The sequence below is a fragment of the Fundulus heteroclitus genome, chromosome 22 (assembly GCF_011125445.2).
Source record: "Fundulus heteroclitus isolate FHET01 chromosome 22, MU-UCD_Fhet_4.1, whole genome shotgun sequence".
In the NCBI taxonomy this organism is placed as follows: Eukaryota; Metazoa; Chordata; class Actinopteri; order Cyprinodontiformes; family Fundulidae; genus Fundulus; species Fundulus heteroclitus.
The window spans coordinates 19,049,345-19,076,490 of NC_046382.1; the positions used below are offsets into that span (position 1 = coordinate 19,049,345).

Consider the following 27,146-nt stretch of genomic DNA (forward strand, 5'->3'; position numbering starts at 1 on the left):
TAATATTTCACTTTACGACCACGATTGACCAATTACATTTTTTTTTTCTTACATTACAGCAAGTGAAAAATGCTCTGAAGTACACGGTCGGATTTGTCATTGTCTGCGTGGTGCTCCTTTTAATTGGGTGAGTTTTGCTTTTCTGCTTCAGTACATAACAGGTAAAAAGTGGTGTAAATACATTACTGTGTTGATGAGAAGAAAACCCTTTCAAACAACTGCAGCAACATTTGTCTGGCCAAGATAAAATGTCAAGGAGGAAAAAAAAAACACTTCTGTTTACAAACAGGTTTATTTTGTGTATAGGAGTCTAGGTATGAGAATTATGTGAACTCTCATACCCAACATACCTTCAGAGGGAGAATCAGACCTTTTCCTTTTCCTGATCTGTATTGAATCAAGAAATGCAGTATGTATTGGTGCACATATTCAGTCATGTTCTATTTATCTTCATATTTTACACTAGTTGCGTTCAGTAGAACCAATGAAACTTAATGGATTTCTTTGGGAGCTGTGGCGGCAACACAACTAGAGTCCAACCTGTGCGATTGAATGTGCTCTCTGAACCATAAAATGGGACTTTGAAAGAAAGCTTATTTGCTTTGAGAAAATAAACAGCCCACAACTATACTGTCGCTGGGTTGGAGGTCAGTCTCTGCCTCAAGCGGAGGAGTTTAAGTATCTCGGTGTCTTGTTCTAGAGGTACGGTAGGATGGATCGAGAAATGAACAGACATATTGGGCCTTCTTCTGCAGTAATGCGGGCGCTGCTCCGGTCTGTTGTGGCGAACAAAGAGCTGAGCCAAAAAGCAAAGCTCTCAATTTACTGGTCCATGTACGTTCCGACCTGAGGTATGGATCATGTAAAAAAGAACGAGATCCTGAAACAAGTGGCCAAAATTACCTTCCTCCAGAGGGTGGCTGAGCTCAGCCTTAGAGATGGGCTGAGCAGCTTAGTTATACGGGAGGAGCTCAAAGTGGAGCCGCTGCTTTTCCGCATCGAAAGGCGTCAGTCGAGGTTGTTTGCACAGCTGATCAGGAGGGCCTCTGGGCGCGTCTCTTTGGGGGTTTTCCAGGCACGTCCTACTGGGAGGAGACAGATTTTTTTTCCTCTAATTTTTCACAGTCGCAGGGAAACTACCAGGGAACACGATAACCGATTGTATATCTTTTTTTTTTTTCTTTAAGTAACACGTTTTGATTAGTGTGTTTTTATAAATATTAATATAATGTATAGTAGGGCTTTGGATGATATAAAATAGCATATCGATAAAATAGAAATCATATTGATCGATATCGGTAATTATCAAAATATTAAAAACATGTATTTTAAGAGCAGCCCTGGCCGTTTTAGTCTGTTGCCTAATGACCTATTTTTAGATAAAGAACAAACAAACAGAATTCAAACTCAAACTTTTGTTCAACCAACTTTTTACCAAAACTGTACGTTTTTTTTTTAAAAAAAAGAGAAAAGAGCGCATGCTTTCTGAACTCTTCGAAGGGGGCGAGGCTTGCTGACAGAGCGTTCCTGGGTTTGCACGTGTGATTGGTTAGGTGGATGTAATGACTAAATTGTTAACCTACATGATCCTCTTTCGCGCCACATGTCTATTGATCGATACATATTGTTATCGAATTATCGTCTGGCCCTACTGTATAGGAATCTGAAAAAAACGTGGAATGGTATGGTCAGTGTTGGCAAGTGTTGAACATGCCAATGTTTTTCTCAGTACATGAATTGCTAACGGGCCATGGAATATACATCACCTCTGTAACAGCTCACGCAACCCACATGTACAAATAAATCAAACATAGATGTCCATAATTCAAGTTATGTGTAATACAAGGAAATGTCACATGTAAGAAGTCCTAAACACGTAAATAAAAGACGGTGCAAAAATGTAGAAACTCAAGGAACAAGCTGAGATATGTCAGTATTTAGGAAGCGATTAATCCTACTGGTTTAGCCTTAATTGCCTATAAAAACATGTTTTTTTATAGGCAATTAATAATACTGAAGACAGTGGTTATAGATCTATTTCTGAACTTCTGAATGTTCCAATGAAGCACCGTTGAGGCCATCATTTGTAAGTGAGAAGAAGATGATTTCACCATGAACTGGCCTTAACCAGGTGCTTCTTGAAAGATTACTGACAGAAGACTCAAAGCAATAATCAGAAGAGTCCAACATCTAAGTACTACACCTGGAAGTAGGAGGAACAGTTTTTCCAAACAATAGGTGAAAACAATAGGTGATACACTGCACACTCATTGCACAAGACTCCACCTCTGAAGAAACAGCCTGTTGAAGGTGATTTAAAATTTTCTACAGACCATTTAGACAAGCCGGTGAAATACTTATGTATTTTGTGCAGACAAGACCAAAATTGGACTATTTGAATGTCACTGCACATATCGTGTTTGTAAGACAAATGTCACTGCACATGACCCCTGAAAACAACAGACCAGCAGTGAAGTTTGCAAGCAGAAACATCATGGGGCTGTTTTTTTGGCATTTGGTGCCTGCAGACCTTATTTAATTGAAAGCATGGATGGAGAAATTTACTTAAACCTCTAAGAATCAATGAAGAGTCAAGAATTTATAATAATAATCTGATGTTGAAGCAAGGATGTTTTTTTTTTTTTTCTTTTGGCAAAGAAGTTTGTCTGGCAGAATAGTTTAGAATCCCATCTGAGCTTTTCTTGTGAATCGTCCCTCCATGTATGAGACATCTTGAAGCTGTCATTAATAAAACAGCCTTCTTACGGATGTTTGGATACTTTCAGGAAGCAAGCTTAGCACTTGCTCCATCATTCCACTTTATTGTACGTATCTTCATATATTCACTGATTATTTTGTTATTCATGAAGTGTGTGGATTACCTGGGTTGTTACCAACATCTGGTGTGGATTTCTTGTCAATTCAATATATATATGTGCTGAAAAGATCTTTTTGACATGTTTTAACCTTATTTTCCCCACTTCAAGTGCATTTTAAGTTTTCCAAAGAAATCTTAAATCTGTTCCTAAACGCTGTGTTGTATACAACGTTGTGCTCACCTGGAAATACTGTATTCTTGTCAAATTTTGGACCCAAAGTACTTCCCAAGCCTTATACTACAAGTAGTGTTTAAGTAGCCAGGTTTTAAAAAAAACTGTGTTACAGTGTTTTATCTTAAAATGGAAAACAGTTAAATACCAAAGTCAATGATGGGGCAAGAACATGGCTAGTTTTCTGTTCATTGTCTTCACAAATAATTAATAATGACACTGCAACTATCTGCATTAACAAGGAAGATGCAGGGCATTTTCTGAGTGTAGAAGAAAAGAAAAAAATATATTCGGAGTAATAGAGTTTCAACAAATTAACAACTCTAAAAGTGTTAAGCTTAGGGATGGATAAGTAATTATGTGAACTTGTGTTTCATCAGGTTGCAAATGGATCACTTTACTAGTTTTGGAAAGAATGCAATTATGTTAAATAATGTCGAATTTTACAAGTATCACGCACTTGCCACAAAAAGTTGAAAAAAAAAGGAGAGAAATTACCTTACAGCAGAACAATTATTTCCACGCTCTAAAATCCACTGGATGAAATTTCAGGGTGAAAGCTTTTTGTTTTTCTGCGGCTCCATTAATGGGTTTCAACTGTCAGTGGAAAGAGTTGCCTAGATTTGTTTTTTAGATTATGAAAAGTATGATAAAATTCTAAGAGGTGCTTTCTTTTCCAATTCTTTCAGAGCATTTATTCCACTTGAGGCCCCACCTGGACAAAATTCCACTCAGTGGGAGAAGGTGCAGTACCTTTTTGATGAGCTTGGCAGTAGTCGTAAGTACAACCACAACATACTTTCTGTCCCTTTTCAGTAAAACTTGAACATCAAACATTTATATTATAATTACCCTCTGAGCCAATTTTAATTCACATTTATTTGTCAACGCTACATGTTTTACTTCCTTATACAACTCTACCGTATGTTATCTGCTTGATTTTCCTCCACTGTTTCAAAGCCTTGTTGATTCATGTTGTTTTTAGGATTTATTGAAAAAATATTTTGGCTGTTAGAAAAGTAGCGATGCACTGATTGGGAGTCTGTGTTCTTTTTTCCAGTTTCTCTGTAGGGACTATAATCAACAAGATAAAAAATATTTCTGTTTTCCTTCCTCTTGTGAGAATATTATTAAACATTATTTAGAGCAGAGGTGACATCACACTCTGTGTGAATTGGTGGGCTCTGTACAAATTATTTTAAAACAATCGCAACATTTTAGCATCTTAGGATGGCTTGCATTTAGAACTGTGTGTATTTCCTGGATAATGTAGATCCTTCCCTTAAAGCAGCACCATGTAACCTTTAGCCACTAGGAGCGCTAGACCTGTAACTTCCAGGTTTAGTGCCCCTGAAGGCCACTGGCAACACTGTATCTTTGCAAAATTAAACAGTCTCCCTCCGAGTTTTAGAATCTGATAGCAAACCACTTTGGCCAAGTAAATTGAGAAGTCTTAGTTACTTGAAAAAACTAAGCCACATTCATTCCTCTAGATTAAATCCTACATCAGAGAACCAAAAATATGTCTGATCAGGTAAGTGCCATATGTGCTTCGTTTTATTGTTATGGCAGTCTGAGCTCAGAATGCCATAACCTGAGTTGGTCATGTGACCTAGAACACCTGTTAATTCTTAAAGGTAAACTTTATTAAATCTACATTTAACGATAAAGATCATAGCAGGAGTTTCCCACAATCATGACCTTTTTTATGCGATTTGATCTCAATTATCTGTAATGTAGACGTCTTTAGTTCTAATATTTCCCCAAAGGTCATTGGTTCAGTTTACTGTCAAAATTGTTCCTTTGGCTAGTAGCCATGTTTCAAGTGAAACAACCCCCCTCTTTGTTTACACAATTCAGTTAGAAGGAACTTTCTGAAAACAACCGTCTGGTACAGATTCTGGCCTCTGGTCAACGTGGCCGTATAATTATTGGCTATCAATAGAATCTCAAGCATTGTGCCAACAATATTTTTTCTTTAAATGTTCCTTGAATTGATTGGACCAGACATTCTGTTAAAATAAAGATACAGTAATTTAATAAATATTAAGTCAGGTATTTACATAATTTGCTTTCCATCTGCACAGCACTAAAAACCAGAGTCAGTAATTGTGTTTTTCAAATTTTCCCAAACAGTAACTTTGTAGCATAAGTAGCACTGTGAAATCCCTTAAAATAACGTCATAAAATAAGTTTCTGTGAATACAGTTTTTTTTTTTTAACATCTTTATTTTATTTTTTCTAAGAGAACAATGTCTTTCACTATTTCCGCGCTAATGCAAAAAGCTTACCCAGTATGGATTACTAACAGTTTTTTTGGCATGTTGCCATCTGGGGAGCAAAGAGGAAGTTGAACCATCTGCCTCACTGCTTAATTGTGATCCCCTAAACGCTGTCCCCAACCCTTCCTCCAATGGTGCAATGGGGGGAATTGCTGGGCTGCAGAGAAAATTTGAGGATCATCCTTTTTCTAATTCCCAGATTCTGTTCTTTTTCCAGATGGGAAGTTAATTGTGTGAAGAAAAGGCACTTTGGCCGCATAATTCTCCTGACTTTTTTGCAACAACTGTTCATTAAAGCCACCAGATCCTTTAATAGTTAAACATTATACTTGTTAAACCAGTGTTCCTTGAATGTTTTACAAATCAGCTACTAGAGCTCTTGATTTTCTTATTCAGGGCCATGCAGCACAGTTTTGTATTTTTTTTGGCCCTGCCTTGGGGTAAGTACCTGAGGCTGGTTTATAACGTTTAACTTTTTTCATGTAATTTGCATAAGGAAGAACAGCTCCTTTTGACTGCACTTAGAAACACACTCATATATTTTAGTATATTTCTTGGAGCAAATCTGATCCATCAAACTAATTTAACATGTATTTGCCTTTCCATTGCTGACAATATTACATTGCTAAAACGAAACGTTAGATTTAAAATATTATAGTCCAGTAGACATTAAATAACACTTTTCAGTATTCTGCAGGGAGAACCTAACCTGATCAGATAACAGTCAGATTGAATCAGGCATCTGTTGGAGGCAAGCCCAGTTCAGAGACCCCACCCCAGAACCCTCAGAGCCCACAGAACATATTGCTAATGTCTCAGTACCAGACGCCCTTTGCAGCAAAGCTCATCTGCTTCATTTGGTCACCTTCTGTGGCCTGTTCAGATAACGGCCATTATTCTGTGTCCATGCTACTGGAGCTTAAAAAAGATTATGAATTGCATTTATTGGAGGTAGTGCAACTAGATTTAGCCACCTTAAACTAGACTTGTGTATTTTTTTAAACTGCAAATAAAGTTATTTTTTGTAAATCTTATTAAATGTAATGTATGTCGAAGCTCCAGGATCTTTAACCACTGGTGAACTCATGATCAAATGACACTTACACTTTTTGCTCAAAAGTAGTCACCAGTTTGTGTTATGATAATCTCGTTGAAAGGAAAGATTGATGGCAAATCCAGAGGCTTGGTCAAGAGCAACATAGCTACTTTAGCTCCTCATTTTAAATGTTTTATCAAAATATAAAAATTTCAGAAAGCTTATTTTGCCCACTGCAAATGTCTTGGGTCACATGCTTTCGGGTCAGTCAGTAAAGTATTTATCAGGAGTTTTCAATAGTTTGTCAGGTAACCTCATGTCCAAGTCACATACTGCTATCCAGTCCATCCCTCCATCCATCCATTTTCCTACATGCTTATCCGTGTTGGGTTCGCGAGGGGTGCTGGCGCCTATTTCAAGCTGTCAATAGGCGAGGGGCAGGGTGCTATCCAGTCCATCTTTGCTTATAAAGCACTTCAAAACATCCAGCACAGGAACAAAGGGGTTCAGAATCAGAAATACTTTAATAATTCCAGAGGGAAATTGTTGAATGCTAAAATGAGTAACAAAAGTGTTACGGTGTTACTGGAGCAATGCCTCAAATGTCTTTAACACACAGTTATTGTGAATGGTGGAAATCAGAGACATGGAGATTAGAAGAACCTTTATCTTTTGCATGTCATTATCACAAACTAGGGTGAGAAAACGGAGGAATTATCCAGACAGAGACAATATTATGGTTGTCAAGAGTAGCACAGGAGGATTTACGCAATTCAGCACTACACTATGCATGCGTCAGCTTGTATTACTTCGCAGGTTTGTCCTTGGTACGATTATATTTTTGAGAGAGCAGTGTTTTGAGCTCAGGCTAAGCCCAGGGGAAGTGGAAAAAAAACTGAAAATGATACCTAAACCCATCCTAATAAGCAAATACTGTAAATCAAAATAGGAAAGAAATGTATGTATTTTATAATTTATCAGTCATATTTTGAACTACAATTTTAATTTGGCATTTGGTGGGGGTCTGGTCCATCGATACATTTTGAACTTTCCTCTATAAACTTTCCTTTCGTCTCTCAGCAGCTGGCTCAAAACTCAATTCCTCACACATGTTGCCATTTTAACCTTGTTTTTACTCAAAGATGGGGTGTGGATATATTCACATTGGCTAACTGTCGACAAATTAGTTTTCCTTGTCCAAAAGAATTTCACATTAACTCTAAACAAAGAAGTGATGGCATGACATTGAGATTACGGTGAGACAGTGGTGGAAATTTGTTCCTTTTTTGTTTCAAATCTCATTTATAAAGGATGTATTGATGTAAAACATCTTCATTATTAACATCTACTTAAGAATAGCCGTTCACACGTTATAACTCATCCAAACTTGTTTGTTATAGTTAAAAATAGTAGCCCAGATCCATATGGCTGTGCATCTTAGAACCGAGAAAGTTCCTTTTCCAGCGTTTTTACGACTTTATATACACAATGGTTCATCATGTTTTCTGTTCTAACATGTGGAGGCCTTTGTAGGTGCTTTTGATGAGTCTGTCATTTCACTTAAATTCCACTGAAGTAGGCCGCCAGAGCTAAAGGAGCCCCTGAAAGAACACCTCCATGCATAAGGCTCATGCACGAACACAAGCCTGAAGGGCTATATGTGGAGAGAGATAAGAGCTTCCTCATTCCAATGGTTTTTGAATTGACACTGTGCAGATGTGAAAGCACCGCCGATAATGGACAATATTCCCTACGTATAATCCCTGGAAAATCTGCTTGAGAAACGAAGAAGACTGGCAGCAAACATCCATACTTCCCTTTGTGCAGAGCCCATGAGCAGAATGTTCTTTATACAAAACACGAGGCTATTGTCTATTTCACTAAGCACACCACCAAACAAAGGCAGTAAAATTGCAGTGAAGCACCCGGGAATCAGAAACAGGTATTTAAATGTTAATGTTCAGCCGGGCTGTTAGACTTCAAAAGTTTTTATTTTCTTTTTTTCTCTGCTTGCAATGAGGAGAACATATATATTTTATCACACTTTTTTCACCTTTGTCTCGCTGCATATGAACTGTCTCCAGGAGAATGTGATTAATGATGTAAACAGCACGAATTATACATGCTCTGAATGCTGACTTAATATTCCAAATGAAAAGCCACTGTCAAGGAGACAGACAAGGAGAGACCCACCTCTGACCACGGTGACAGGTGGTCTGGGCTTTATGAAGTTGCTGTTGAGTGGATGTGGGATATTTATGTAAGGACAAATGTGTGGCTTTTTACTTAGAATGAAATGACAGGTGGGATCTTGACAGGGGAGTGAGGAAATCACTCTCCTCATCAATCCCTGTCTTCTAACTTTATCTCTGGCAGCTGGCGTGACACCTACTGTTGTGCTTGCCTGCTAGGTGGTCCTCTTTCTCTCTCAAGGGTTACACACACCAGCTCAACCTACATATGCCAAAAAAAACCAAGCTGTTTGAACACCTATTGTGCAAAGTATTAAATCTAAGGGGAGTGTGATGACTAACATCATGTGTCCTTGTCTAAAAGGACGAAAACAAAACACAGTTCACGTTTCCTATTAAAGGAACTAATTTCCTGAGTTACTACTGAGATGGTACATCGCAGTTGGTCCAAAGTGGTTTTGTAATCAGTTGTGCAACCCAGTTAGTCACTAGAACAATAACTTTAAATCCCATGCAGCTTTAGGAGTTTTCACATAAATTATTTACTATTGTACACTGCAGCAATTCAGAAAGCCAATTTAAAGGACCTCTCAAGACAACATTTTAAAAGAACTGAACAAAGCTGATAAAAGGATATTCTTTAAGCTCTAAGACAGTTTAACCTGTTAATACCTGAAATCTTCAAAATTTCTCTTTATGCTTCTAAATACTTTTTTTTTTCCTCACACTTGAGTTTCTTTTAAAATCAGTTCCATTTATTTCAGTTGTGTTTTGTTCAATTCAAATCTATTCACAACAGTGGAACATCATTGCTGTAATGAAATCCTTGGCCTCATAGCTACTAATTATTGCACAATTAAGTTATTTTTTAAGCAGTGCTTAATATACATTGTAAAATAATAAGATAAGGCAATTAAACACATGATAAATGATACTACAGAAAAAAGTAGGCTTCTAAGTATTGGTAATGTATTACCCTGAAGTGACTGCAGTGCATAAGGGAAAAACTCAGGTGTTCAGTTTTTCAGGCAATTTAATATCCTGATGGCTTGTGGATAGAAGGTGTCCTTGAACTTGCTGGTGCATGTCTGTATGCTTCGGTACCTGCTGTCTGACGAGAGAAGCATGAACAGTGTGTAGCTGGGGATGGCGGGGGTCAGAGATGATCTTGTCTGCCTTTCTTCTACAGCGCAGTCTGTAAAGGTGCTGGGGAGTTGACAGTTCAGTCCTGGTAATGCGTTGTGCCAATCTAATCACCCTTTGTAAAGCTTTTGCTGTCCAGAGCATTACATCTGCCATACCCAGTTGTGACACGGCCTGCCTGAAGGCTCTCAACTGGCACGCCACCTTTGATCTGCTTGTCAAGAAACCCATGATCCTTTTCCTTAGAGAAGTACTGATTGGCAAATCCCGGAGCTTCTTGATGTGTATGGCTGTTACGTTGCATCCATCGTTTGCCTCGAGTAGATTCGAAAAATTGGGTTGCGGAAGGACATTTGAGTAATATGTTTGAGAAAAGTAAGAATCCGTAGTTTATGTTTCAAGAAACTGAGTTAAAGATTCTTTAAAACACAGCTTGTGATTTATGAAACCTTTATTTATTTTAGAATATTTCAGTCCGGGTGTGGCTAGTCCAGTTATTTTGCTCTTTGCTTGTCTTATTTCATAATGTTCCTCATGTCAAAAGGAATTACATCCTTTTTTTTGTTTTGTTTTTGCAAATAGAAAAAAAAGTTTTTATGCTAAATCTCATACTGTTTTAAAAAATGTGGCTTATTTGCAGGACTGCTCATTTTAGACTTGAGCATGGGTGTGGAGGTGTTTGGGGACTTGTTGCCTGTTTATTGCCTCAGTAAAAATATAATAAAGTCTATAAAATCATAGTGAAAGCAGCACAAACCAGCTCTAGCTCAGAAGGAGATGCTGACAGCATTTTCACCAGCTATTAGTTGGCTAGCCATGGTATTCTTAGCCTCGTGAGACCATCCTGATCTCGCGAGCTTTCAAGGTTTCACTCGCAGATCAGTCTGGATACTCTCCGTTGAAGAAAATTTGGAGCCGTTCACCAAACGAACGTCCAATCAGCGTTGGCTTTGAGGCGGGTTGAGGTGTGACGCAACGGGAAGCGCGTCAGTTCAGTCTTAACAGCATGGCGGCTTCAGCCGATGAAACTAGCGTTAGCGTGGCTATCGAGCAAGTTTTATCGGAATTACAGAGTATTTCTTTGCTGAGCTAACGAGCCTTTACCTGCAGCAGCAAGAGTAGCTTGGCTTGTGGTTGTGTTTTCGTCGTCGCTCTGTTACGAGCGACGACGAATCTGATTGGTTCATTTGGTCCGTCTATCACCAACATAGGCCAATCAGCTAACCAGTATTTTCGCCCCTTCCCAAAATTACTTCAACGGAAGGTTTCCAGATGGATATGCGGAGCAAATCTATCTGGCGGAGTCAGGTAATGGTATTCTAACAGGGTTTTACAAATCATTTGCATCTTGTCTGTCACTGTGTCTTTTTTTTTTCAACCGGGAAGCCACAGTCTGCCACATAAATGGGTCAAAAGATGTAGGTACCCAACAACAGGGTAACTGAAGAACAGCTTCCTTTCTGATTTCACGATAAGCCTCTCAAACACTCTTTTTAATGATCAGACTAATTTATTAAACATAATTTATGTATATTTCTTATTTCTAAATACCCAACAATGCATTGAAATAATCCTAAGGGTAGTTATAGCAACGTTTAAATGAGCTATGCTTATGTAGACCTTTTCTAGTACTGCTGGCACTGTGCACACACATGCATGCAATGTCTTCTGTATGAATATTTTAGCAGATGATGGGGCTAAGCAGATAGGGCTGAAATCAAAACTGTATACCTATCTGAATTTATATAGAGAAATATAAAAATCCAACAGGACTTTCTTGTTTGTTTCTTGTTTAACTGAGCAGTTTGTGCCTTTCAACATTATTGCTCCAATGCTAGTCTATTTAAACATGATACTAATTTTAAACAGAATAATGTTTTTAAACTTAACTGTTTAAAATAGTAGATAATTTAGTCATCAAAAATTGTAATTTTGTTATTAAAAAATGTAAACAAATGGTGATGAAAATTACTCCTTAATGGCATTAATTTTAAATACTATACATGTTTGAGTCATCAGCATACGCCCCGGCGAACAAAAAGCTACTAAAAAAAAATTACAAAATGCACAACAGTAGGTAGCCTCCTGGGAGATGTATTATTTTTTTCAACCTTTAGCTGGAATCTCTTAATAGTTCCCCCTTTCTCCTACAGATGGCCTTCCAGCTCTGTCTTTCTCCATCAGCTCTTTGACCTTGATTGGCATGTTGGCGGTGATCACTTACACGGTGAGTGGCGATCCAAAACAGGTTTTCTGTGTAGTTTTCTTTCATGCACCTTTACATTTCTATAGCTTTGTTAAGACATTATAACCAGTGACGGTAAACAATTTTAGATCTTTGAAACAAAGTGGAAATATCTTTCTTTGTGAGACACCTAAACATTTTGTTGTGTATTATGTGTTATACATGTTATTTGTGTTTGTGATATACTAATGATTGAGTGGCTGTTAATAGCAAGGCTTTGTGATTTTAAAGCTCTGACATTCAATCAATCAGATTTTCTGACTGTTGTCATTTCACCTGAACACCTGAGATTTCATGATGTATCGGTTCTCCTCACAGGCTTATCAACCACTTATCTGTTGCCTGTTTGTATACATAGATCTCCATCAGTGCCCAATAATATGCCTATATTTTGATTCCCATGGCATTTTGCAGTTTTTCTTTTTTTTGTCCGAGCTCAGAAAACATTGACGAGTTAATGGTGTCCATTTTTCATGGCATTATCTTGGTAACTGGACTGTGAATACGCCCCAAAGCTGATGTTACTGGTGTCAGAGTCACATAATGCATAATGGCTACTGCTGCGGAAAGATGCATGCAGAAGAAAAAAAAAAAAAATTCTCGGCCATCGGATCTGAGATTGAGAGTAAAAGTGACAGCCAACCCCAATCTATCCAGTTTCTGTTGACCTCAAAGAGTCCTGTTTGACAAATTATACAACAACTGAATGCGGAGCTCTTAATGAATTAAACGCCAACTAGCCAAATAAATTGTAAAACCAATCCCCCTTTAGGACATACAATTAGTTTCAGCTGGGATTTTCTCCACTGTTTTCATATGCCTTTCACAGTCCTCTATAGAGTGGATAATTGCCTAGTTCAATTGGACAGTGGTACTGTGCCCAGATATGCGCTGACCAGTGTTGCTATGGACCTGCTGAATGCTCCATGGAAATCAAAACTCCCACTGTGTCTTTGTTTTTGATCATCTTGTTTTTTTGAAGTTGGTCAAAAAAAAAAAATAAAGCCCTGCAGGCTACAACAGCAAGTAGCCTTCTCTTTTTATGTAGTCACTGTCCGTAGAGACCACTGAATGTCCTTTTTTATTTTCTGCATTTGGTCTCAATTCTAAAAGAAAAATAAAGGCTATTAGTGGTATTTAACCCAAATTTGTTATGAGCAGTGTGGCTTAACTTCATTTAGAAGATGATGTTAACACTACACCCAACAAACATAATTGTGTAGTACATGACACATTTGCTAATTTAGAAGTGAAGAGCTAACTCTATAACTCTGTTATATAAAGAGTATAATACAACAGTCCTGTGCAGTTAGAATAACTGTTAAAAATTTAATGAAGCAAATGTATTCTTTATGTACTTCTTTGTAAGTCAAGGTTTGTTTTAATTGCTCTCAGACCAGCTGGAAATAACTGCAATAGCAGGCTTAATGAGTGAATTGCCACTAATCCTAGTTGTCCCCCATTAAAGTCTACAAAGTTAGCAGGTGGAAATTACAGTGTCAATCATTGTACCTCTGCTCTCTACAAACCAGCTGTTATATCTCCATGTATTCAAGCTCATACAGGTACCCTTATATCTTCCCTAACAAATTCAGGTCATCTTCATTGTTGTAAGCTGTCATTTATATTATCTTGTAGCTGTTTCGAAAAATTACTGGCAGAATGGTAAGTCTCAAGTCATGAGGTGAAATGATGCAATGGGCAGCCCCAGCATGCATACTTTTGCCTTTAAACAGTTTGACTAAGAAACAACAAACTAAGCAATACTCTAATAGAGAGGTTCCAAAGTATATAATCTGTTAATATGGTTGTGCACCAGTATAACCTGTTAGCATGAATATCATCATGTCATTCTAGACATGAGGCTTCCAGACTTAGTGAGCAGCTACAGCGCTTTGAGTGGTCAGTATAACTGGAAAAGTGCTCTATAGTTCAGTCCATTTACCATTTACTGATGATTAGCCTTTGTCCTGTGAGTGAATTTCTCCATCTTGCTACTAATTTAATTTGATAAAACATATATATTCTGGAAATAATGCACCGATTATTGAATACTAGTTCATAGTTCTAACTAACCCTAAAAATCCCCAACTGTCCCATCAGGTAAAAGAAAATAGATGAATGCTAATTTTAGTATTTCGTTATTTTAGAATTTTGTTTTGCTATACATATATATTTAAATATATGATGCTTACTGTTTCAAAAAGCCTTGGTTTACAGTAGAAATCACTAAACATATGATACGATCTTAAAGCTCATACAAAATATGGATTTCTTTGCTGCCTGTTTGACATTGTTGGCATTTGAATAAGGTTAAATTAATGTCATCTCAAAAGGGTCAGGACGCATCTTTTTTCCTCAGTAAAACAAAAAAAAAAAAAAAAAAAATATATATATATATATATATATATATATATATATATATATATATATATATATATATATATATATATATATATATATATATATATATATATATATATATATATATATTGCACAATTACATTAAAATCATAAACTCTACACGTTTTTATTTAACTTAATGGTTCTAAATTGTTTACCTGATGACTGTGGGACAAACGGTGCATTTCCCGGGTGGGTGAAATCTGTTGCAATACTTTTCTGGCCCTTTTCTGGACACATACTGCATAGATTTTGTCTAGATCTTGTAGACTGCATCCCACAATCCTCTGCTTTGTCCTCACCACCCATGCTAGATCCTTCCTCCCCTGTGCCGTGCACCTCCTATACCTCACTGTCAAACTGAGACACAAGACGCTTTAGATTATTGCCCTATAGAAGTTGAAGCAGAGCAGCCATGTATGAGGAGGTGGAAGAGAGCAGGGCTGAGGACACAACCATGCGGCATTCCAGTGTTGATGATCAATGGGGTGGATGTGAGTTTTTCTATCCCCACCACCTGGGGCCTGTTGTGAGGAAGTCACTGATCAATTAAATTACCAGCTTTGGTCATAGCTGTTTGTTTTCAACGGGAATTTTTTTCTTAAACAGATAAAGGTAATTTGTGTTGAATTTAGCACCATCCAATAATTAAACTGTAGATCGCAACTGAAATAAATATCTCCTTTTTTTCCAAGACAGTAGGAGGATTTAAGGGAGATGAAAAAAAAAGAATTAAAATCAGCATAAAATCTGAAACTTGATTAAATGTTTCTGTAAGAAGGGGAGCATTACTTTCCCTGAATGTAAATTCTAAGCTCACAAAAACTCAATAGTTTTATTTAACTCACACCGCTCCATTTCCTCTTCCTTTTGGCTGCAGCATCACAAGTGTATAAAGCAACAAAGGAGAGGCTTGTGTCGGAAACCTGTATCCAACTAAATCTCCCTCTTCCCCCTCAGCAGGCGTAGGGATCACTCTCTCCCTGAGTCTCACTTTTAGCCAACACTCACATGGAGACACTCACATACACACGCATTCCTCTCTTCTCTAATAAGGTATTTCTGGTTATTATTGACCACGGTTGGTTTTAAAATCAATTTAATCAGCATGCATCATTATAGTTGAACTGAAAATGTGAACCCCCGAACAGCAGAAGTCATTTTAGATTTTTCCGGTGTAGTTGCACATTTGAAAGGGGAGGGAAATGTTTCTCCAGGGATCTGGGACAGGTTTTCCTTTTATGAGTGTATTTGATATTCGGGACATGCTCTGGCCTTAAGAGCTCCATGATTCATTGCAGTAGGCGACATTCGCCCATAGCATAGATCCACTGCAGAGACTAATAATAGTGTAGCCTGACTTTGTATCCCATGTGGCTCTCTTAATGCTGCCTTAACACTCAAACTAGTAAAAGATGTTTTACAAAAAACAATAACATAAAAAAGTTTCTGTGATTGAAAGGTTGGAGCATGTTCTGAAATAATCTTTACCCGGAATCACTTTGTTGTGTTTTCTGCCATTGTAATTGTACTCTGGGTAGTTTATAAAAGAGACAAAGCACAGGCTCTTTTAGTTTCATTTTTAATGTTGCTTTGTTTCCTTTTTTAAACATTTTCTACATTTATATATATATATATAGTTAAAATATTGCTTCAAGTTGCTAAAGATCATGGAATTTGAATTGCCATTTTTTGGTTACATAATCTATTCCTGATTCTTTTCAGCTGCTACTGTCTGTCTCCCTTTGTCTAATTTCTTTTGTTTATTACCACTACTTTCAGTGAAAGAAAAACAACAACAAATTAATAATAAAAAAGAAATAAAACAAAATGTAATGTGTAATCCAGATTTTTCTTCTACAGGCTGATTTTAGTAAAGATTTTGGAATGCTGAGTTAGAGGGTACTGCTGTCACATGGGGGCACTGTTAAGCTGTAAATGCATCAGGGTGATATAAGGCAGTGATATCCTCACAAAATGGTTGCAGCAAATTCTTCAATAAGCCTCAGCACAATTATAGATTCCACCATTTTAATCTTTTTTTCCCCCCTCTGCCAAAAATGACACCGCCTAGGAGGCCAGGATCTGTGGGATTTTTACCGTGCACGCACGTGCGTGTGTGCGTCCATGTGTTTGCTTAGCCTCATTTGACTGTTGTCATGTGCCACAATGTGATGGGTTTTGCCACCAGCCAGGAGTGACTGTGTGTGGGAGGACACACGTGCCATATGTGCCACCCTTGCTCTGACAATAGTGTGTGATTATAACGATAGTTTTGCATCTTCCAGGCATATGGAATGTCTGTCATGCCTCTGAATCTGATAAAAGGCACACGGAGCGTGGCGTACGAACGCCTTGAGAACACAGAGGACATTGACGAGGTTGAGCATCAGATAGAAAACCTGAAATCCAAGGTACGTCTTTAAATGCCATGACCTGCCTACAGTGCGTTTGTAAGAGGTATAAACAAAAATATGGCGGGGTTTCATTGAATATCTTCACAATTCTGTACCAATAAAAAGAAAGTATTTGATTATTTAGTATTTTCTCAGTTTATTCGAAACATCTGCAACATGTTGATGATGCATTTTCTACAAATAATTCATTAACTAACAGCTCCACTTAAAGAAGCCCCACACACACTGTCTGGTTAGGCACCACCACTTCTTTATTTTTATGCCCTATCTTTGCATGCTCTTACATAGTGTTAGTTATGTCTTTGTCAACCACCCACTCAGATGCTTTCCGTTCAAACAGGAAACTTCAAGTAAACACATTTTTTTACATTAGGTAAAACACTTAAAGAGTTATGCATTTGTCAATCTTTTAGTGCCAATTTTTACTTAAGGGTTCCAAACAATAGGTAGTAATCAAAACTAAAGTGCAACATTGAAAAATGGAGCTTATTGTTCACATTTTATTTGTGAATATATGCTATTTTTTTCAAATGTCTGTTAAATAAATAGCAGTGATTTAATCCTGTTAGCGAATAGTTCTGATTATGCCCTGCTGCATAAATAATACTAAAATAATAAAAAGTCTTTTTAGGCTTAATAAATCCATTCACTGACACAGAGTCTCGCTAAATGTCAAGATTTGTCCTAAATCTGTTTTTAAGGCAATGTTTATAAAAGGTCAGTTTGAATTTTTTTATTTTTTTCCTTTACTGCAAAGTTTACTCTAAATACCTGAAGCTTACATCTGTAATGTAGTGAAAGCGCCCATGTATGTAGCAATGCATTCTTTACCTGTTGGTTTCCTTGACAGTGTAAGGATGGACGTCCTCTGTCCTCAAAGGACAGACGCAGCCTGCAGGAGCTTGAGGGCAAACTTCAGGTCCTCCAGCGCAGAGGAAGACACCTGGATATTGCGGAGAGGAACTGCTGCTCTAAAGTTGGCAGTGCTCTCAGACCTGTCAAGGTGAGTCTCCATTATGAAATTGGCTCCCGTTCACAGATGTAAATTTTATGTGCATTATGGGCGGTGGCCTGAACCGAGGCAAAAACGCGAGGATCCGATCCGAATACCTGATTTGTTGCTTTTGCTTTAAGTCTGTGTCGCAAAGGTTCTTGTGGAAAAACGATACACGGTGTTATTGCCTTTACAAAAAAATAAGAAAAATGTGGTATTTGTTTTCAGCCTCTTGGAGTCTGATGTCGCTAAATTAAAATGAATTGCATTGAGAAGTCACCTAATTAGTGAAAAAGAGGCCATATGTGTGTAATTTAAGCTTATATAAATAGGGCTGTGGTGTGCAAAGGCTTCAGAGGTTTGTTAAATAACATTATTGAACAAATGGCACCACAAAGAAAAGTTAGACTGTAAAACAATACCTCAACTTTAAAAATCTCAGAGCACTGTTCAGACACTGGTCCAAAAATGGCTGGGTAAGGAAAACATCGGTCAGAGAAGCAATCCTGAGACCCGTGTTTACTCTGGAAGAGCTGCAAAAATCTACAGCCCAGGTGGGCGACTCCACAAATCTAGCATGTATTGAAAGACTGCAAGACACTTTGTTAAAAAATGTTGAAATGATGTATCCTTTTCTTTCCACTCCACGATTATGCACTACTTTGTGTTGGTTTATCACATTAATCCATCTGATGCGTATCTCCAGCAGTTAATGGGAGAGAGGCGGGGTACACAATGGACAGACCTAAATTCTCAGTAAAATAAATTGAAGTTTTTGTAAAAGTTGAGAGAGTATTAATACTAATGAACTGTACTGTTATATATAGCGTACAGGTAGCTTGCTTTATTTGTGTATTTAAAAAAAATACTTTTTTAAACTTGTTTATCTGCAGCAGCCTTGACTGCTTCTACCGAAGAGTTTCTTAAAGCTGTAGTTCTGATTTAAACTGCTCTAGATTTACTTTGACTTGTGTATTACAGCACCGCGTATTTACATGATTCCCATGGGTAGTCCCTTCACCTAATTTACTGTGAAGTCTCGAAGGGAGTCTTGTATTTCTCAGACAGTATCTCATAGATCCCATGGGGTGTACCAAACCAACTGCAATCCTGCCACACAGCCAGTAGCTGGACTTTTTTTTTTTTAATATATTTTTTATTTGTCATTGCAATGTATATTCCTAAGAAATTTGTCCTCTGCATTTAACCATCCTTTTTTAGGCATGCATTAAGTTACTTGTCAGGGAGCCTGGAGTTGCCACTGTGTGCACCCAGGGAGCTTTCGCTCCCTGCTCCAACCACAATGTCACCCCTTAGCCACTTGTACATTTTAACACATGCATCTTAATAATATTGTAACTGTACTTTTTAAGAAGCTCACACATTTGTTATTATTGATACAACTTTTTAGGTTCACAGTGAGGCTGATAAATAAGTTATGCAAATACAAAGATTTTAATCAAAATTTAGACGATTAAAGTGATCATTGTATGTCATTATAACTTTTATAACTTTCTGTTAATAAGCAGCTCATGTTATGGTCTTCTATCTTTGACACTAAACACGGTCAAATATTTTGAGCAGAATGTCAGATGTAAGGGATCAGCATCTGAAATGGAAAATACAAATTTTACTTTGGCTTTAAAACAATGCAGCACAGATTGCTTCTAGGCAAAACTTATGAGGCAACTGATTTGACCTTATTTATTGAGTCCTGGAGCAATATAAACAGTTTTTATGAGCTCATTTTGATGTGCAAAAGATTTGGTAAACAGAAACACATAATAGAGAAATAACTAAAATTGAATTTCAAATTTCAAAGGTTTGGTTTTGTACAATTGTTTTAAAAATAAAAAAAAAAAGTTGAAGTTGTTGCAGAGTATGTGTCTCTTAGTTTTCTTGCAGCAGTAAAGCGACACACGATGCATCCACCATTGAGAACGTTATGTTTTATGAGCTGTTTTAGGCTGCTTCAAAAGACATTATTTGAACTTCAGAGCACTGTATATGTTCCTTGGGGCTATTGCTATGAGGAATTGCAGGAAGTTGCACCTCAGTTAATATGTTCTGGAGATTGGATTTACAGCTCTTTAAGGAAGGTTCTTCTAAAGAATGGCTCGTTTTTATATATTTTTACCTTTAAGAAGCCAGTCCAGAATAACACATTTTATTTCTGAAATAATCACCAGGAGGATGCAAATAATCTCTGCTACCCTGGTATAGTTAAATCTTAAGAACCCAGACTCGTATGAGTTTTTCCCTTTCTTTCTGGAAAATACTACAATTTTCTTTCTCGTGTTCTTGTGATTAAAAAGTTCATCAAGAACATGGAGCTGGGTTTCATAGACTCAAACTTCTCATTTGTTTTCTTTGGACTGTAAGAAACAGCATCTTTTCTGTTTCTGCCGTTTGGTTCTATATTCATCTGTAATGATCCTCTCTTACGTCTTTTTCATCTTCACTGTGATGTTCTCACACTGGAGAAGACTTTGCTGTTCTGTCCCCTTCAACCTGACGAGCCTAGGTTCCAAATCTCCACCCAAAAGCAACCCTAACTCTTAAAAGCACAGTTGTTATAGTGACTTCAATTGAGCGATAATGTGACACAAATGCCTGTTTCTAACATGGATTATAACCCAGTAGGAGTGCTGCAATGTTACCAACGATGAGGTGGGAAAAACAGATTTGCTGGCATGGCAATATTGACATTGATTACTTAAGTGTTTAGCTTGTTTGTCCCCTTACCTTGTTTTGGTGAGTCTAAAAATCACCAAAAGTATTTGCTGGCATCAGTTTTCAACTGTTAGAGCTGCAAATTTTACTACAAACACATTTTTCTCATCTACACAATACCTGTAGGATTCTTGCTGTTTAATCCAGCACCGTTTAATCTTATCACAACTCAGTTAAATAGTGTCCTGCTCATCGCTTCACCTTGTCACTCACACTAACAAAAACATGATACCGGGTTAAACAGACGAACCAGACCAAAGAGGTTCAGCTAAACGTTGGATTGTTTTGCATTAGCTGCTAGGGGAGCTATAGTGGTGTGAAAGAACTGCTCGTATCATGCCCTTCAGCATGTTGTGAACAAAGAACTGTGTACCATGCGCTATTTTGAAGTACAAATCCAGCTGTGTTTAATGCTTGCTACTCTTTGGGGGTTAAATAACCCCACATTAGTTTCACCACCTTCTGCTTACATGTGCAGGCAAGCATCTGAAATGTTGCGTTTCATGGTCACAAAAGAGACTGACTTTTGAATACTGTTTTACCTAATGGTAATTTCCTTTTACAACAGTAATGATAACTGTCAGAAATCTTACCAGGGTAGTCATAAAACATGCTAACCATTTCCTCTATACCATTTTAAGTTGTCATATATAAAGGTCTAACCTTTATATATCTCAGAACAATTTGAAACAGTATTATTTTTGTCTCCCAATCTTCCTCGCTGTAGCTCCTAACCTAATTTATAAAGACTGGTATGGAAGGCCAAAATGCAATCGTGATGATTCATTGCAATGTTCTCTACATCTAGGTATTCATATCTTACTTCACGCTACCTTCTTTTCCTTCTATGTAGGTGTGCATACATACGTATTCGGTTTGCTTGATAATGGATACGCACTGGAATGTATGCTTGATATACCTGTGGTGACTCATCCAAGGCAGTGCACAGACGGCATAATTGATTCTATTTTTATTCCCATCTCCAACTTAGGAGTAAATTCCAGCCTGTGCTTGTAGTTCACGGTACTTTCCACTCCGCTGTTTGTTTTCCTGCTATTTGAGTTTGTTCCAGGCTAGCACAAACAATTTAAACCAGTGTCTGTAACAGTCTGTCTTTAACCAAGGGGGTTTTGCGGCTAATGACAGTCCCCAGACTCAAATTTGAGCAGTAATGAGTTGGGAGATTAATTCACTGTATGCTAGGATACTGGAGCAGAGTGATAAGCAAAACAATTGTGATTTCAGTGGGACCACCGTTTGCCAGGCACAGTCTGTTTTTTCTATTTTTTTTTATGTAGTAACAGCAGTGGTGAGCCAAGTCACTGAACATGTTGAACCTTCCCAGCTGAAAGGGCCTCTCACATAATTGTCAGTGTTTGGCTGTGATCATAACACAAAATAAGATAAAATTTCAATTCTTTAGTTACAAATGGCAGATTCAAATGTAATGCCGTTTTTTATTAAAGAAAAAGCCTTCCAAATGAACCATTTTAAAATAAATGCAATCACTTTGTTCTCTCTATTTAACAAATGTCGTCATTGAGTCACCAACATCTTTTATTATCTAATGTACACAAGTGGGGGAAAAAAAGAGCAGGAAAAACAACAATATTGTGTAATGATTTCAGGACTTAAATTTGTAATCATTTTCATTTTAATAATTTACCTGTTCACAAAATGGGTATATCAGATTTTTGGTTGCATTGAGATACAAGCTGCTGCAAACCCTTAAAATATCCTTACTGGAGGTAGTGATAAGCACAATCTAGCCCAGGCATTGATGTAGCTATCGCTGACCAAAATATGTCACACATACACTGTTTTCTATTCATTAAATAAGAAATTGACATGTTTATGTCATTAAATTCACCTCTGATGCTCCACCTTCACATTTTGCAGAAGATTATGGACAGGCTAGACCTAGTAACACAACCCAATTAGTCCATTATGACAAAAACAAATACGACCATAAGAGATTTTTTGAGAGGTTACTGATCTGGGACAGAGATGCACCAGTCAATCCGTCGGAAATACAGAAGGAGAAGATTTCCCTTTGATCGCCTCTGGTCTGTGATCGTCACATCGGATACTGAAAAAATATGTTCTGTTTTTTTTATAATGATCAAATACATCAAGTTTATTAGCTCTCACACTTTTTGGTCTATATAGCCAACAATTATGCACTTTTTTATATCTGAGTTAAAGAACTGATAAAAAAAAATTAACATGTTTTGATGCAAAATTGGCACTAATCTTGTATTTCCTGCATTTTCATTTGGGTTTAAAACTGCTACCTCTATCAGAAAACTCCCATCACATATTAAAAAAAAATAATAATGTTTTAATCTTTAAAAGAATCATTAAATAATTGAGATCAGAACTAAAAGAACATCTGAAATCTGTATCAACCAGGAAAAAGCCTGAAAGGTGCACCGTTGTCCTCTTGTCCACACTACGGCAACAGGAAAGCAGCAGCGACGTTTGTTAAATTGTGGCTGTCACTTCTCATCAGTCTGGAAAGAATTATTAGGCTTTTTCCAAATTGTTGTCCATCTTTCTGTGGTAAGAAAGGTTATTCTCTAATGGATTCAGTAGAGCTCCTTGTCTTGTCAGGACGATGTTTTAGGAGGTTGGCCTACTAATTACAAGATTTACATCTCAAACTACAAGTGTCCCAGTTCACATATTAAATGTCAAACTTTATGACAGTATAATTATATATAAAAAAGAAAAAAACCAAGTACAGCATTTTTGGAAGGGTAGCCAGGGGACGTCTCATTTCTCTAAAAAGTACACAGCAGCACAGCCTATGTTTACTAAGCTAAATTCAAACAAAACAGAAGACTATGAATGCTGCCAATCAGCCAGGAATTGAAAAGCCATTTTCTATCAGAACTAAAAAGCAGCAGAAACTTCATATATGCTCTTAGTTTTTTAATATGATCAATTATAGGAACAAATGCTTTGGTGCACATCCCTTTTAATACTGCAATCTCCATCAGCACTTTGGTGTTGTTTTTAAAGTGCTTTATCAATAAAGTTGGCTTAGCTTGCCTTTACAAACCTTTCACACATTTTCTATTGTCAATGTTTGGCATTTAGAACATTTAGATTTATGGGTTTGTAAGCTATGTGTCATTATCCTTTAAAATGCTTAACGCCAATCCTTAACACATTTGACATTTCTTGGTTTGTGGGCCTATATGGATGTCCCATCACCTAATGCGTGCAGAAACATGGAAAATGTGAAGTTATGATCTGATCTGATCTTGATTTATTTATTTATTTTTGGTCCTTTCGGCACCTTGGGTACCTTGCTTAGCTTTGCACAATCTTCTAAGGCCAAGTATGAGTCCAGGCAGTTGAAGCTTGGCTAGAATTTTTCCTTTACATAGCCCAGTGTCAAATTTAGGTCAAACTTGTTGCAAAATAACTATTAGATGGTTTCCAATTGACTCTGATTGAAATGGTGGAACTTTTTCAATCAGAAGAAGTGTGAAGAAGAAGTGTGAATATATGATCATGGAATAAGGTAAAACTCTGAAACCATGAGACACTTTATAAAGTATTGCATTAGATAATCAGTAATGCAACAGTGGAGGTTCTACAAGCTCTTATATGTGCTCTTATTTTCTCTTGCATTGATTAATTTGGGGTTGTTTTGATGGATAAATTGTGGCATAGTATAGTGTGGCATGTATCATTTATCTGAGGAACTATAGTTCTAGTTTAGGATGCCATGAGTGCCAGATATTTGTTATGATTATGAGTAAAATTGAAAAAAAGGATATGGCTACTTTTTACTATAACTGAATAAATAACACCACTTTCCTATGTTTTTACTTACAGTAGTTAGTTGCAATATTCAATCATTCTTCTTCTTGTTTGAGCCAAGTAAATAATAAAAAAGCCTCACCTCAAAGAGGTTTCAGCTAAAACGCTGCAATCTGTCAGATTGCATATCTATACTCGCCTCTTTCTATTCGCTACAGTTTTGTTTAACACAATGCAGAATGATTGTTGGTGTAAACTCAGATTTGATGGCCAAACAGTATTTGTTTTTCTAGTTTGTGGTTTTCTAAGAGATCTCAAGGCTGGCACAGCTTTTGTTCCTTCTTAGGTCAGTACAGAGGTGGAGTCCTTTTGTGAGAGAAAAGGTTGTGGTAGCAGTGCAGTTAAATCATGAAGGAGAGACAGCTAACAATTAGGTAAGGTCAATGGGACAGAATACTGACATTTCATTCTGCTGTTAATCATCAGATGCATGTTTGTGACAAGTGCAGGACCTTTTTAGTTCTAAAGTTAGGGATTATTGTTATGAAAAGTTGGGCCAATATTAATATTCAATAATAATATTGCTGTTCTGACCAATGACTAATATTTATTGATTTTCTGTATATTAAGTACACATTCCTATCCTTTTGACACTCTCAAAAAAACAATCACATTGCTAAGATTGCTTCTTTTCTATAGCTAACACCCCCCACCCACACACACACACACATCCTCCCGAAGCACATACACATATAGCTACAACATGGTAATGAATATTGTTTATTAGTAACAGCCCAGTTTTAATTATCAGACCGATACCTGTATGTTAAAAAATTACTGATATTGAACGATACCGATGTTAATGCCGACATATCGTGCCTCCCTGAATAAAATAAGTGGCGGGCCAATGACATGTTGGTTTGAGAAAACGGATAACTTTTGTATGTTAAATGGCAAATATTACTCGTGCAGCATGGCTTTCCCATCACATGTTGAGTGAACAATGAGGAACCTCAGTAGATTTTTAGATGATTTGTAAATTAACTGCTTCAACAGATCAATGAAGCGGCTGCATTACAATTTGTGTAACACGTGTTCGCATATTAATTTTATTTTCATGTAATCTAACTTTAATGAAGAGAAAATAGCCATTTGTGTTTGCTTCAGTCATCTACTGTATATGTCATATTATTATTTCAGGTAAATTCCTGAAACATTAAAGTTTTTTTTTCTCTACGCATCCTTAGTATTGTATACACTTAAAGCCCTCTTAAAGATTGTTAGTTTGTAGGATTTGTTGTATTTGGCTTTCACCCAACCTTTGCCTTTGTAATTGCAACCCGTCTACCTGACCAATCCTTTGAAATAGCTGTGCCAAAATTTCCCACTGTTGCCATGGACACCAGTGCCAATCTGAGGCTCTAGATGCCATATGGTCTCTCTTTGACCTGGCAGAAGTGTACACAATGGTCATTTTCTTTTCCTGAGGTTCACAAAGGATCTGATTGTGAGGATTTCTTTCCTATGGTTATGTACTAAACATGTTAATTCTTATTTCTTTGCAGATAATACTGGGAGTTTTCTTTATCCTGATTGCATTGCTCTTCATTATTTCCCTATTTATTTCAAAGTAAGTAATTGTTTTGCAGAACATATTCCTTTACAATGTAATTATATTTCAAATAAAGACCTTAGTTATGAAAAAGGTTGCTGTATAATTTTTATCCTCTTATATTTTCCACATGTAGTTTCAAAAATCAAATGACATGCTCAAATTTTCTGCTGTGCATTCAGTTTGGATAAAGCGCTTCACTCTGCTGGCATCAGCTATGGGTTCATAATCTTTGGCACCAACCTAACCAATCCTCTCAACGAACTTCTGCTGGCCTTGCAACCTGTAAGTATTCTTTAATCTCTCACGTCAAACAGATGATTATCCTCAATTAAAATCGCCTTACAGGCATATTTTCTTGTTTCCATCACTATGATCTCAAATTAAGCCTAATGTAAGCGTTGTCACAGTTGCCTTTTAATGGGCAAGTAATACTTTTTTAAATGATATGTCAGAATGTTGCACCGAAGGAAGTAAACATGGATAGGGAATTAATTCAAATTGTAGCTTGACATATTACCTCTTGCAGATAACACTAAAATTGTAGTTAATGAAAAAAAAAAACATGTTTTATAGGAGTATGTATTTGAATAGAGTTCTGTGTTTCTCAGTTCTCAGATTATTTGTTTGAGCAAAATGGCTGCTCAGGATAAAGGGTAGCTGTGTACCGTGAAACATTATGGTCTCAGACATCAGCACTGAACAGGTCTTGTGGGAAGTAGCTAGTGCTTCTGAAAAAGCTAATATAATTATGTAAATCTATTTAGCAAATGATTAATTTTCAAAATGGTTGAAAAGCTGTTAAAAAACCCACAAAAAAGCAGACACAATAAATATAAGCCTGTAGCTTAATGCTATACATGCACCATTAGGATTTTGAGGCAGATTTGTGATGTCCAGTTTCGTAAAACTTTGGGCCACCAATACCAATTTTATCAGAATATAATTTTTCTTCAACAATAACATTATCAGGACATATGGGAAACAGAGTTAAAACAATTTTTCTTGTTTTTTTATGTGGTGAGAAGAGGTTGTTACACTGTCTGAGTTAAAGAGCACTTCCAGTAAAACATTTATTTATTTTTTTTTAAGAAAAAGAAAAATGATCCCAGCATTCACATTTTAATCTCTCTTTAGCGCATGATTTGCAGTGGGCATGGTTAGGGTGGCTACCACTAAAAAAACGGCAGTCTTACCCGGGGCTCACACACACTACGGTGCTGCTTGCGTTCCGGATTCAGTTACGGTTTGCAGCAAACTGCAGC

The 27,146-nt window shown here is 37.0% G+C and overlaps 1 protein-coding gene across 1 annotated transcript in view; it reads left to right on the forward strand.

Annotated features, from left to right (window-relative positions):
• The window catches only part of lmbrd1 (LMBR1 domain containing 1), a 78,387-nt gene that overhangs the window by 25,337 nt on the left and 25,904 nt on the right, over positions 1 to 27,146 (forward strand). The window contains exons 5-11 of the mRNA XM_036126392.1: positions 60 to 127; positions 3,740 to 3,828; positions 11,857 to 11,930; positions 16,640 to 16,765; positions 17,619 to 17,771; positions 25,835 to 25,899; positions 26,064 to 26,166. Coding sequence (XP_035982285.1) covers positions 60 to 127; positions 3,740 to 3,828; positions 11,857 to 11,930; positions 16,640 to 16,765; positions 17,619 to 17,771; positions 25,835 to 25,899; positions 26,064 to 26,166 — 678 coding nt within the window. The remainder of the gene's footprint in view (positions 1 to 59; positions 128 to 3,739; positions 3,829 to 11,856; positions 11,931 to 16,639; positions 16,766 to 17,618; positions 17,772 to 25,834; positions 25,900 to 26,063; positions 26,167 to 27,146) is intronic.